This window comes from Nylanderia fulva, unplaced genomic scaffold (genome assembly GCF_048542155.1).
Source record: "Nylanderia fulva isolate GAGA-0341 unplaced genomic scaffold, ASM4854215v1 Scaffold371, whole genome shotgun sequence".
Classification (NCBI taxonomy): Eukaryota; Metazoa; Arthropoda; class Insecta; order Hymenoptera; family Formicidae; genus Nylanderia; species Nylanderia fulva.
The window spans coordinates 1-14,408 of record NW_028190446.1 but is presented as its reverse complement, the minus strand read 5'-3'; the positions used below and the strand labels follow the sequence as shown (position 1 = coordinate 14,408).

General features: G+C 35.0%; 1 protein-coding gene and 1 pseudogene across 1 annotated transcript; one reads left to right on the top strand and one right to left on the bottom strand.

Moving 5' to 3' along the window:
• Window positions 1–504: 504 nt before the first annotated feature.
• LOC146722084 (uncharacterized) lies at window positions 505–1,629 on the bottom strand. The gene has a single exon (XM_085485529.1). It carries the CDS (start codon window positions 1,627–1,629, stop codon window positions 505–507), a length of 1,125 nt encoding a protein of 374 aa, XP_085341655.1.
• A 2,254-nt stretch (window positions 1,630–3,883) lies between these two features.
• LOC114932925 (uncharacterized) lies at window positions 3,884–4,406 on the top strand (annotated as a pseudogene).
• Window positions 4,407–14,408: the final 10,002 nt, after the last annotated feature.

Below are 14,408 nucleotides of genomic sequence, written 5' to 3'. Positions count from 1 at the left end.
CGCATATATGACAATGTATTGCGCTGCGAAATTTTGCCCACTCGTCAGGCGTTTCAAATTTATCATGGGGACATTGGTTGTTAAAATATTTTTTACGCGGATTGCTAAATTTTTAAGCTGTTCGGCGAACCATGCAACGCAATCGACATTACGGCAGGAATTGTATGTGGACAACGAACTGTCATACGAACACTGTACGTAATACGCGATGCTGAATACTTGATGGTGTTGATAATTTTTTACATCTTCGGTCTTTGTCAAAACACACTCGAGGTCGGCGTACACCACAAACGGCAGCCGTTCCTTCCTCGTGTAGTTGTCGAAGCTGAGCCACTTGTCCTTGTCGCTCGGCAACTAAATAGCGCAGTCGTTTAGTTTTCCGCAATCTTCCATATGCGCCTGCAACTGGTCCTCAGAATAGAAATAATGTAGGCATCTGTAAAAATAAAAAATTTATTTAAAATTATTTTTAATATAATTTACGTGTAATAAATATATATATACTTACCGATTGCAGATAAATTTTCTACATTTGTGTTTGCTCAGTTGTGAGCTCACGAGGCGAGACAGATTTTTTATACACGCGAAATGCCCGACGCTGTTTTCGTCTTCCACGTACAGCAGATTGACGTGTCTGTCTTTCTTTTTTTCCGAAAGACGTAGCGGGACGATGTTCTCGTTGTCGATGATGTACACGTTTACTGAGATGTCGTTTGCCAGTTCAAATTTTTTAATTTGATTCACAGTCACTGGAAACTTAATGTTTTGGAGATTCAGCACTGTGGCGTAATGCGGATAGGAGGATTCCCGATCCACATTTCTTTCAGCAGGGTACAGAGCGGCCACCACTGACCATGCAAAACACACATTGTCCGCTGATCGCACATTAACAACCGCTTTCTTTGTCACAATTTTTTGCGGTAATTTGACATGACATCCCGCGCGCATTGGATTGTACTTATTTACATTCACTGTCAAATCTATTATCCGCGACAATGCCCAGCCGCTATCGCGTTCCTGGAACTCTTCTAGCGATGCTAGCGTGGGCTCGATTACGCGGCGATCGTACCACTCGCGTACATCAGACGTGCGAAAGAGTTCAAAGTTTCTCGTATTGATACTTTTATTGGCGCGCTTGTCACCGGACACAAATTCGCCGTTGAAAACAGTGTTCACTTTCACACTGACGTGTCTCTGTAGCACATTCTTTACGTTCTCGACTACAATGTCTTTGGCATTTTCCAAAAATTGACGTGGTTCGATATAGTCTGAGTTAATTACCGCACCGGTCAGTATACGGCTATCGAACGCCGTATCGATTTCGCGCCAAACGAGTCTTTGCACGTTATTGCCGCCACCACTAAATCCGCCGCCGCCGCTGAATCCAGGCATGGATTCACCGACATACCGTCTCTGCAAGCGCACTTTTGCACTCTCGAGTCGCGCTATTCTCGCCACCAGAGATTGTCTATGTCCAATCGAGAGACGCGGACGCTTGACACGGCTGCGTTCTTCCAGCTCTTCGATAAACTCTTCACACTCTTGCAGCCATCCGAAATATTCGCCCAAGATGGTGACTTGGCGGGAACGCTCCAACAGGTCGCGCTCAACATTCTCCGCGTTCTCCATTTTTGTAAAAAATTCATTTGTACTGCACAGAAATAACTACTTTAATTGCACACTAAACTTTTTTCTCACAGCTATTTTTCCTTGAGGAAAGCATGCGCTCGCCAGTGGTCACCGTACTATGACTCGGCAGCGGCATCGGTCCTTATTATATATTCCGATCAACTCTTTGTTCGTCAACGTACGAACGAGAAAAATTTAGATGACGTAGATTTTTGGCGCTTGTTTTGTTTATAAATTCCTGCAGCCGCTGGTTATCGGCGCTGGTATTTCTTCCTAAGATAAACAATAAAGAACCGCCGCTTATTGGGGAGGTACCGCGAGGGTGAAATGCAATCCCATGCAAAAACATGTTGCAGGCAGCGAGGCCGCAAGCGGCGAGGTTGCAGGCAGCAACTTGTTCGCCCCGAAACTTTACCCGCTGATATTTCTTAGAAATATACAGATAACGTGTAGATCATGCATCAACCCCCTTGATTGTCGACGCTCAAGCCTGGATTAAGCGGCAGCCTTTCTTAGAATTTAATTATCTTAGATTTTTAGAGAACTGATTGTCGGCGCTCGGATCCAAGCGGCAGCCCTTCTTAGAATTTAATTATATTTCTTAGAATTATACAGATAACGTATGGGGGAAGAAACGCAACCCCCTTGATTGTCGGCGCATGCCAAGCGGTGGCCCTTCTTAGAATTTGATTATATTTTTTAGAAATATACAGATAACGTATGAGGAGAAGAAACGCAACCCCCCCCCCTGATTGTCGGCAGCGGCAGCCCTTTTGTAATAGATATCGCTGTAATAAATATTTAATTGTCGGCGCTCGATCCAAGCCTGGATTCAGCGGCAGCCATTAATAATTCTTAGAATTTGATTACCCAGAATTTTTTATCTTATCTTATCTTGTTTATGAAAACTTAGATATCGCTGGAATGTTTATCTTATCTTGTAATAGATATTGCTGGAATATTTATCTTATCTTGTAATAAATATCGCTGGAATGTTTATCTTTTGTTTATAAACATATAAGGTAACATGAGCCCCTTATCAGGTGATATGAGCCCCTTATCAGGTAACTTGAGCTAATAAGATAAGCTTATCTGCTGATAAGACCCCCCGCCCGCGTGACGTCATACCCCCTCGCCCCCGAAAACCCCCCGCCCCGCACCCCTTTCAGAGGACCTGAGTTAGAACCCCCATAGTATAACTACTATGTATGTAATAGCATTCCTCTTATAAAAGATTTATTTAAAATTGCAGGCACCGCAAATCAAATTAGAAGAATGTTGTTAATGTTAGCTATTTTTGACTCAGTTAAAAATATTGAAAATTATGTTTGGATTTTAGTATTTCTCTTCAAGAAATATGTTCTTTAATATGTGCTTCTGCTCTATCCATTGGTCAAATCGCGTTATTACGAAAAAAGATAAATTAATATTTATTATTGAGACTAAAATGTTTTCCAAGTATCAAATTAAAATCGAAACATCATTATATATCTCATTATCCTTCTTTAACTTTATATCTTTTGGTCCGTTGAAACATTTATGAACGTTGCGATTTGAAAGTAAACATAGGTATTTTAAGAACATTGTTAAATATTCTCGAAATTTTAAAGAATATAACAAAATTATTATCACACAAACATCAATTTTTACGAAGTCAATATTTCAAGAATAGGTACTATACTTTGGCAATAGCAGATAATGCACAAGAATATATTTCCGAAAACTTCAATAATGATCAGATTTCTTTTATAATAACGGATTATTTTCATAACAAACAAAATAAAAATGTAAAATACATATCCTCACAAGTTACTTTTAAAGGAATTACGTATAAAAAAATATGTGTATCTGTATATAAAAAAATATGTGTATCTGTATAGGTAAAGATTGTTATGATCACTTCATTATTTCCAAAATTAAATACATTTTAATAAATAAGTGCTATACAAATATTTATTGTTTGGATAGTACAACAACAATTATATACAATCCTGATTTTTGTGTTTATGAACAGTTTGAAATTAAAGATCAACATTACAATGTTGAGAAAATCAATTTGTTTCCATACTTGTTTCCTTGCACCACATCCTATTCTTGAAACTAATTTAAAATCCATTTCCATATATGTCTTCAAATACATACCTCTTGATTTATAAGTTTGGATTTTGAAATTATGTAAACAACTTATATTTCAGCATTATTTTTTTTCATTGTATTATACATATATTTATATACATGTTTTTTTATTTTATAGATGTCATATTTGTATAAAGTCTGGTCTGCCAATAGAAAAAATATCACTCGTAATTAATGAATCAGAAAATATGCTATCGGATCTCATTGCAAAAGTAATATTAAACTTGGTATTGTTGGTTCAAATCTTTTTTGCAAAAAGATGGCACAATAGTTAATGACTCTGATATTCTAAAATTTTGTTCTAGTGAAATTTGCATATTGCTACAGCATAAAGAATCTTGGTCTACACAAAATGAAACTGAATCTAACATAACTTCTGATACTGCTTCATACACATCTAGTTTAAATGAAGAATTTTTTCCATCTTCACCAAGTTCGCGATCTACTGCATCGCCAACAAATAAAATATTAAATAATAAAAATAATAAAATTTGGACACATTTTCAAATACCATGGAATAATTTAGAATCGCCAGTGATTAAAGAACTAGAAAGTGGACGTCGCAGCAAATGTGCAATAAATGCGGTTGTGAATCATACAGTTTCAGAAATGAGAAATGTACAAAAATTTATACTAGCTAAAGCGTTCAAGATAGTAGCGGAAAAAATTGTCGATAATTACCCACAAACTTTCAAAAATATGGATGAAGATGGCAGATGTTTTGAAAACGGATCTCATTCAATATATTTAAAACTTCGAGACCGAAATTGTTATTTAAATAGACCACTTATGAAAATATGTCTAAATCAAAATTTAAATATACCTCTAAGAAAACAAAAAAGTATTATCTGCCAAAGCTGGATGTAGTAATTGACAATCAGAAAAATATATTGACACAGAAACAAAAAAGACAATACAGAACAAGGCTAAAGGAAAGGATGCTATTGTATGATTGTTCAGTAATATGGCAATCCATTCAAAATATCAGGCTTGATTCTATCTTGAATGCATAAAGATCAGATAAGCTTTCTTTTGTATTTAAAGCAGTACATACTCTAGTAGTTTTTGAGAAAATATAGTGAAAATATAGATGAAAGCTCAACAATGACATACTGAAATAAGACCAGCACTACAACTATGTGAAAAACTCCATTGATTTTTGAGATTTCAAGTTACTCATTCTCAGCCTCTAATTGCTCAGACAGCAAACGGTTCTAGGAGGTTGTAAGCTGATGTAGCTTACATCGGCAGGAAGAAAATACCACAGTTTGGAACGGTTCTGATGTGGGCCAAAAAACGGCCTTATTGACACCTCTTCTTTCTACGTCAAAATAGTTTATCAAGCGATCTTAAGATTCAACATAAAATTAATTCGTATCTTGAAGCTACATATCCTGCGCAAAGATTGTTTCTTAATGATATCTACAAAATACTTACTTGAAGATGTTAAAACTACATGGTCAATTCTTTAAAAAGAAATAGATATTTTCACAAATAATTGTTAATTGCCAGTGACAATTTTAAAACATAAGAAGATACAAATTACATTTTAATATAAAATTATACATCTAATTCATTAGTCGTAAACTTCTAAAATTAAACGTTTTGAACTATACTAAGCCTTCTTCAATAATCTTAAATTAATTGTCATTTATAATATTCTATAATTACAAGTAAAGCAATAAACTAATCGACGCATGTTAAATGATAATAATGAATTACATATAATTATTACGGTGTTATCCGATTCAAATTAGAAGCTCATCACATTCGCCGATTTAAGCAGTTTCAATAGTAAGCAGTGTTTCACGGAGAAACCAAATTTTCACAGTACACTCCATCAATATGATCATTATTCGTTGGTCAGCGAACGATCAATAATTTGGATATGTCCTTATCAATCCGTCTCCCATCGTGAATCCGCTGTACTATTATAAAAAAACAAGAAATTCTTTACTTTCAATATAACTGTAAAATTAAAAATTAAAAACTTACAATTCTGTGTAATTAACGTGATGTGGAAGGCCTCCAATATGTATACTGACTAAAACTCGTCTCTGTATGTCAAATGAAAAGGTTAAAAAACTATTTATTAAACTAAACGAAACAAACACTTTGTAAACATTTCACATATTCGCTAATTCATCCAAAATGTCAAAATAAGAGTCGTCCAACAATTCGGTGTCTGTAATATTGTTAATACTATGTTTCTGTTCCTTGATATGTATCATCTCAGAAATCAACCTCTTATGATACCCAAATAGCCACAGTAATTATTATGACATCATTTTGATGTCAAAATGCATCATTTGCCATCAAAATAATGCATTTTGACATCAAAATAATGTCATAATAATTACTGGCTATCTGGGTAATTATATTCAGTGTCTAAAATTCTGACATTATCCCAATCAAAATTATGTTGTTGATTCACAATGTGCTCAAAAATCACCGAATGTTTGGACGAATCCAATTTAACATTATTTGCATGTTCTTTCAATCTAGTGCGTAATTGTTTCTTAGTTTGCCCTACATAGGAGGCCTCACATTCCTTGCAATTGATTTTATAGATGACATTGTTATTGTTGTTATAATTGTTTTTGTCTTTTTGAGGCTTGATAAATTTATTGAGATTGTTTAGACAACGGTAACCCTCTGTAAATTCTGATTTTTTTATTGTTGATGCCACTGATTCTGAGATTTTATTAATGTAAGGAATAACAAAAAACTTTTTCTCATCCTTATCATTGTTAGTTTTCTTGTTTAATTTATTATTCATTATAGTTTTTATTCTATGATTACTTTCTTTGAATATCAAATGTAGAGGGTATCTGCTGTCCAACAATATGTTAATGCACAATTCGAAATTTTTTTTGTGATATCTAGGGTGAGACAGTAACATTGTTCTATCTATAAGATTATAGATAGTTCCAATTTTGTGACATAAAGGATAGTTGGATAAAAAAGACAAAATTCTACCTGAGCACGTTATTTTTTGGAACCAATCTCTATGTATAGGATATTATCTATAACAATAATTTTTAAATCCAAAGAGTTGATGCTTCTGTTTACTTCGTATTCGACCGTGAATTGTAAGCGGTCATAATATCTGTTGAATTTATTTAGAATATTGTCTATTTCATTTTTTGGAGCAACCATAAAAATGTCATCTACATATCTATGATAAATTCGTTTCTTAAAAGTAGATAGATCCTTTATTAAAAGTAAATGAACATTACATTTCGACTAACATTGTGGTCCTTATCAAGTGCTAAAATACAAAAACACATAAGTTGGCAAGCAAAATTATCTTTACATTAACAAAAAATCGATATATCGTACATACTTATTCTTATTTCGCAATTACATTAATCAAAAATGGAGATGTAAAATTCACCTGTCATGTTAACAATCTGTTAGCTACTGAAGACAAAGTGTCATATTTTTAAATCATTTGAATAATGTTGTCCTAAATAGGACTAAGGTTATCCGTGTCTATTTGTAAATTAATTTTAGAACATTTCGGCGATCTTTTTTTTTGTTTATTTGTCTCTGTATGTAAAATATATGGTTCAAGCCATCGGAAGTCATGATTGTATTCAATTCTATGCTTGCTGATCACTGAATGGCTTGTCTCACGTTTTTTTATATTATTCTGATGTTCTTTTATTCTGGTAATCAAATGTCTTTTTGTATGTTCTATGTACGAAGCGTTACACTCATTAAATTCTAATTTATACATAACGTTAGTTTTATTTATCTTCGATAATTCATCTTTACCACGTTTAATTAATGTGTTTAATTTTTTTTGAATTTTACAAATTGTTTTCAGTTCTTTTTTTCTAAGAGAAATGTTATCAGTAAGATTTTTGATGTACGGTAACATAATATGTGAATAACAATAATATGGCTAGAACGCTCTTATCGTAAATAACAAGGATAGAGAATGTATCGCTGTGAAGAGCCAATTATCATACTTATTGTTAGTAATTCGCTAAGACGAGGAACAATCTCAAATCAAAATTTAAATTTCTTTTCCCCTTTATTCCCCTAAATTTGATGTAGACGAAAAAAATATATCGGTCCGAAAAAGTCGAATGAATCGGGAATTGAACCCGAGACCTTCCGCTAACCGGACGACTGCTCTTCCAACTGAGCTATTTAAACACCTTAACAAACCGATATACCTCTCTCGTCTCAATGTATACTAATAAAACACGCATTACAGCCCGCGTGTGAAAATAACAATAATATGGCTAGAACGCTCTTATCGTAAATAACAAGGATAGAGAATATATTTTTCTCGTCTACATCAAATTTAGGGGGTAAAGAGGAAGAGGAATTGTTCCTCGTTTTAGCGAATTGCTAAGTATGATATTTGGCTCTTCACAGCGATATATTCTTTATCTTTATAATATGTAAAAACGCGTCAAATTTTTTATTATTATTTTCATCTCTATTGATATCATAATTACTATTAGTGTCAAAATTATTAATATAATTGATTACGTGTAATCTTTTTTTAATATATTTTTTAATTACATGAAATGGAAAACTATTATTGGTTAAAATTTCATTAATAATTTGAATGTTGTCATTATGAAATTTTTTTATCAGCCAATAAAATGGCTCTGTCAACTAAGTTGTTAATGCAATTAATTTTATATTTGAGGGGGTGCGCGGAAAGAAAATTGAGATATCTTCCCGAAAAGGTTGACTTTCTATACTAATTAGTAATCAATCTACCATCCTTGCACCTAATTATAGTAGTGTCTAGAAAGTTTATACAATTGTCTTTTTCGATTTCATAAGTGAACTTTAAGCGATGGTGGTAAGCATTAAAATCTGATAACATTTCATGTTTTGCAAAAATTATTTAAAACATATCCTGTAAATATTTTTTAAATATGTTTTATTTTTTTTATGAATGTCTCAAACTTACATTTTATTAACTATAATTAATTTATTAAACAAGAAGCAACACTATTGGAGAACATAGAACCACCAGTTGTAGCACCATGTATCATAATTATAGGTAATTTTGCTATATAATTGTATTAATTATATTTTGTGACTTTATAGTATATTATAATTATTATATACACCAATTAAGCTGCTTAAATCCTCGTCACTTATGATCGAACTTATTCCATGGAAACCTAGATAGTATAATTTTGTAGGATTTTGATCAATAGGATTACAGCCAAAATCTTGAGAATTTGTCTTCAGTATCGGTAAATTGACATCACACATCTTGTTTGCCGTTTTCTTCACTGCAATGTTCACCTGTACTTCTGCAGTACTTATCCCATCATGATGATTCAAATTACAAAAAAAATATTAGTTCACTTGAAGTTTCATTCATTCTCTTATCGGTCTGGCAGGTTATACTGCGATAATTTATAACATTAATTTCTTCACAATTATATTGTTCCATTTCAATGTAATTATTATTAATTATTTCTTGCTCAATAACTCGGTTTGAACGACGTTTCTGTCATTCAAGTCTTTGTACAGATTGGACTGATTTTTTTATATTTACTTTACCAGGAAAAATTGTAAGATGGATGTAATGAATGTTCCGATTTCGTATTATTAACAAAATGAGCACTACATATTTTTGTATTTTTCGTTGGTTCCCAATCTGTCAGTTTTTTACTGAAATCAATAATATATTGTAGTGCTTGTTGTACGTATAACGTGTGCTTATTAACTGTATCGCAGAAGTGCCGCAAAGGAGAGGTGGTTCGCTTGAGAGAGGGTTCCGTCAATCACGAGTCGAGTATGTTGACTTTGTCTTTTCGTGTATTTATTAGTATGTACACAATATACAATTATGTACAGGTTTATCTTTGTGTCTTTGTGTGGTCCTGAAAAGGGCCGATGACAACAATTGGTTGGCCCTAAAAAGGGCCGTAGATTGCCGGCTGCTAAAGTTGAAGTCGCTCTCTCCACTCGATGACAGGCTCTGTCGTGGTGTGACGTGGAGTCCAGGCGGAGTGTATTCGGAAGTCTCTCCGTCGGATGGCGATGTGTGAACGTCTGCCCTCGAGACTGGCCGCGGTGATGCACCGGTATACGCTCTCAAGGTCGTCGGCGTCTCCCAGTCAGAAAGATTGGATTGTGTAGCCTGGTCGACCGTCGCAGCTCTGTACTGCATTCTTTAGCTGGTCTGGTCGGGACGGTACTGTGTGCTGCGATGTACTCTGCTGGGCCGCGACGTCTATATGCACGCTGTGATGCCTGCGTGCGCCTGTGGTGACGGTGGCAGCGGTGACAGGAGCTGTGGGACGTGCCAGAGTCCAGTCGGTGAGGTGTAACGCCAGACCCGGATGTCCCACGTTGTCAGCAGGTCCATATCTGTGGCGGCGTAGTGGTGGCAGCTCGACAGGGTTGCAGGACCTACTCTTGTAGACTTCAGTGGACCTGTCGGCTTTGGTCTCGGCGGCGTCCCTGGGATGTCTTGCCGCAAATGTTGCCCAGATGAAGCGGGCGGCGGCAGAGGACGTGGATAGCCCCAGGAGATGTACCTGTTCTCGTCTCGCTCCAAAACTCGGAGCGGACGAGTGCAAAAAAAATTTCTAACTCGCTGGCTGTCTCAAAATTCAACCTGACGGTCTACACAGCGCGAGCCGCGATTGATTTCTCGTTTGTCGCGCTCAGCCTTATATACCTGTCCGCGTGTATCTCACTCACGGGAGACGTAGCCGCGTAGCGGCGAAAGCACGCGTGACGGGTAGGAGCACTCGGAAAAATCCGGAGGGTTGCCGTGCCTCAGGTGTTTTCCCCGAGGCGCTCGTATGTGTGTGCGGTGTGGATATGCCGCAGGAGCGCTATTAAGTGGCGCCTACGTGTGGTGTTGAGACGCCACAATATTATATATTAAGGTTAGGTTAGGTTATGATTAAGTGTAATTGTATATATGTTTCAAAGTTATATTGATATTTGATCCATAATCTATCAATGTTGTACTATCTAAATTTAAAACCATCATCATTATTATTAACAGAATACTTACACGTAATTTTTAAGAGCATTAATCCATTTATTTCGCTTAACACTTTTCCATGGGGCATGTACTGTGCTTTCCGGAAAAGAATAAAATTTAATTGATGGATTAACATCCCGAACACTTCTTGGTGTATTCGAACAGCTTCGAATGCAACAATTTCTTCTTGACATTATTTATTATTTTATCAATTTAATATCAATAAACAACTTTGACATATGCGTGCAGTAAATGTCATTACATAAATGTTGACATTGGCTATCAGATGGCACTGCAAACGCTTTGCACGGTCCCTATAGCCGCGCAAATTGGTCGATCTTAATTAATTAATTTATATTATACATAAATTTAATGTTAATTTATTTCATATGGTTTAATTTGTTATTTTTTAATTAATTTGTATGCTCATATTTATCTATTGTAGTCTGAAGAGGACCCAATACAGTAGTCTAAACGTAGCGATTGAATAAAGTTTAACATCCGTAGCCAGTTGATCGTTTTAATATTTGTTAACCTTGTTTTTAAATTTTACTGGCGATCAAATTTTTTTACCTTAATTAATTTCTCATTAATTATTAAGAATTTCGCAAAATGGTAGAAGACTTTTCTACTCGGTTTGTTTTGCTCTACCTGCCTATGAGAGGTTAAACGCGAGTCACCGGACACCCTGTATATATACACAGGGTGTTCTATAACTTGCGTTCCATCTGTCAGGTGCAAGTAGAACAGGTCAAACTGAGTAAAAAAGTCCTTTACCGTTTTGCCATTTTTTCCATAATAAAGGAGAAATTAATTAATAAAGTTTGGCTAATCCACGCATGTTGTAGCGCGGAGAAAAGGAACAGCCCACTGTAACGCGATTGCTAAACAAGCGGTGAGAAGAAATCGCGGGAAGAAGGGACAGCCCAAGGTCCGTAGATGAACGGGAGGGGAAGGAAGGTCCTCGCATGGGCCGCCATTTTGGGGCCACGAAGTTATGTGTGTTCTTCTTCTTCTTCAATGTTTAATGGCCTCAGCAAACCAGACTTGGTCTCTTCTTGCCGGTCACAAGTCAATAGCGTGTACATTCAATAGAGTGCGATAACGGTAACCCCGCCGAGCTGAGTAGTCTCGGTGTAAGTGTAGACGTGTGTAATAAGTGCAGTGTAAATATGAGTTGTAAGTGTATGCGTAATATTTCCAAAAAAAGTAATGCGTAACTTCGCATATATGTTACCTCGCGACCATATTGGACGCGACTAGTTATGTGTGTTGTATGTCGGTGTGTGTCGTACAAAGTGTTAGTGAAAAAAAACTGTAGTTGAACAGCTGTCCGGTGGCTGGATTGGCGGTGCCATTTTGAGGCCCAATGCTAAAATATGAATGCGATGACCTTCCTTCCCCTCATGTCGTTCATCTACGGACCTTGGGACAGCCCATCGTAACGTGGTTGCTAGACGCGCGGCGATGCCAGCGATAACAGACAGCGTGATGTTATACCACTGTTAGACGCGCGACAAAAGGTTGAGAGGAGTATTGTATAAAATTACGTCGAAACATAATAAAAATTTGGAATTATTATTATGTCGTAATATAAGTTTAATTCATCGAAATTTTATTATGTGGCAACATAATAATAATTACATATGTATAAATTATTTGAATAAGTCTCAACAAAAATTAATAAGTTTATTTTTTATAAAAACTTCATATTCATCTCGACTAAGAGCCAAACGCGATGTTATTGCGACAAATTAAGATAAGAAAATTTTTGGAAACTGAGGAATTTGAATCCTATGGTTGGGATCTCAGAAATTCCCCTTGTTCCTTCTCTAAACGTCCCCTGTAAGAAAAAGACGAGAAAAATATTGGTCCAAAAGTCGGCTGAATCGGGAATCGAACCCGAGACCATATAATGAGAAAATATAAACATTGAGAGAAATATTAATTTGTAAGTGTCTGAATAGCTCAGTTGGAAGAGCAGTCGCCCGGCAAGCGGAAGGTCTCGGGTTCGATTCCCGATTCAGCCGACTTTCGGACCAATATTTTTCTCGTCTTTTTCTTACAGGGGATGTTTAGAGAAGGAACAAGGGGAATTTCTGAGATCCCAACCATAGGATTCAAATTCCTCAGTTTCCAAAAATTTTCTTATCTTAATTTGTCGCAATAACATCGCGTTTGGCTCTTAGTCGAGATGAATATGGAGTTTTTAAAACAATTGAAGAGCTGACTTACAAATATTCTTATTAATATTTATTTTTTATGTTAAATACTATATACATATATATATATATATATATATTTTATAATATATATATATATATATTATAAAATATATATATATATATACAGGGTTTGTCCGGAAAGTAATGCGTCGCATTTTTTTGTGACGCGACTATACATCGCAGAGCGATGGGACCGGTTGGGGAGGAAGGGGGGTACCCTTAGCTTTCCAACGGTAGGTCGCTCAATTGTTTCCATGCGCTTGGAGGGTTAGGACGGCTTATTCTGTGAACCTCTGCTTAGTGGTCGCGTCGAACTTGTGATGGAGAGAACGATAGAGCAACGCTATGCGATAAAGTTTTGCGTGAAGCTGGACAAGACGCCGCTGGAAACTTTTGAAATGCTCAAGAAAGTTTGGCCCCGGCGGACTTTTTTTTATTTCCTCGGCTGAAAAGGGAGCTCAAAGGACAACAGCTCGAGTCGGTTGACAACGTACAAGCTACTTCGACGGCCTCCCTGAACAGCATCCCTGTCAAGGAGTTCCAGAAATCTTATGACGCATGGAAATCGCGTTGGCAAAAATGTATTGACGCAGAAGGGTCATACTTCGAACAATTTTAAGTTGTTTTACCTATGCGATCAATAAATTCTTTTTTAAAAAAATGCGACGCATTACTTTCCGGACACCCCTGTATATATATGTATATATATATTGATAAAATGTTACAAATAAAATTCAGAAAAAGAATGATCTTCAATTAAATAATTATCTCCATAATTTTATCTTATTCAAATTTTGAATTTCTTTCTAGCTAATATGCGACTATAAAAAGTTATTCATTATATTATATTATACTTATATTTTTCAGAGTATCAATAATACAGTCATAAAATATAATTTCTTTCTTTACTTGAATAATGACATAATATGTTATTTCGCTATAATAAAAAAAATTATTTTATTAAAATAAAGAAATGTTTAATTAAATAAAATTAAAATATATAAATTAATAAAAATTTAAAATTATAAGTTATTGCTAAAATTATAATTTTACTATAAATATAAAATTATAAAAACTATCAATATTGGTAATATTTAAAAGACGTATTTTTTGTATTTTACATTCTAAATTGTAGTTAAAATTATATATATAATAATTCTACTTAATTATTTTAGTTGTAATTACGTATAATCAAATTAAATAAATAGTAAATAAATGTGAATAATTATGTGTGTAAAATATGATGTATTTATTGATAAAATGCTACAAATCTTTGATAAAAAAATTCCAAAAAATCTATAATTAATTTTTAATTAAATATATATTTATCACACGCGCGTACTTACGCACGCGCACACAAACACACACAAACACATATACACACACATGCACACACATGCACACACATGCACATACACATGTACGTACAC

What these genes read in the sequence shown, in the direction of transcription:
- LOC146722084 (XM_085485529.1), bottom strand. Translation starts at nt 1,629, where the DNA reads ATGGAGAACGCGGAGAATGTTGAGCGCGACCTGTTGGAGCGTTCCCGC.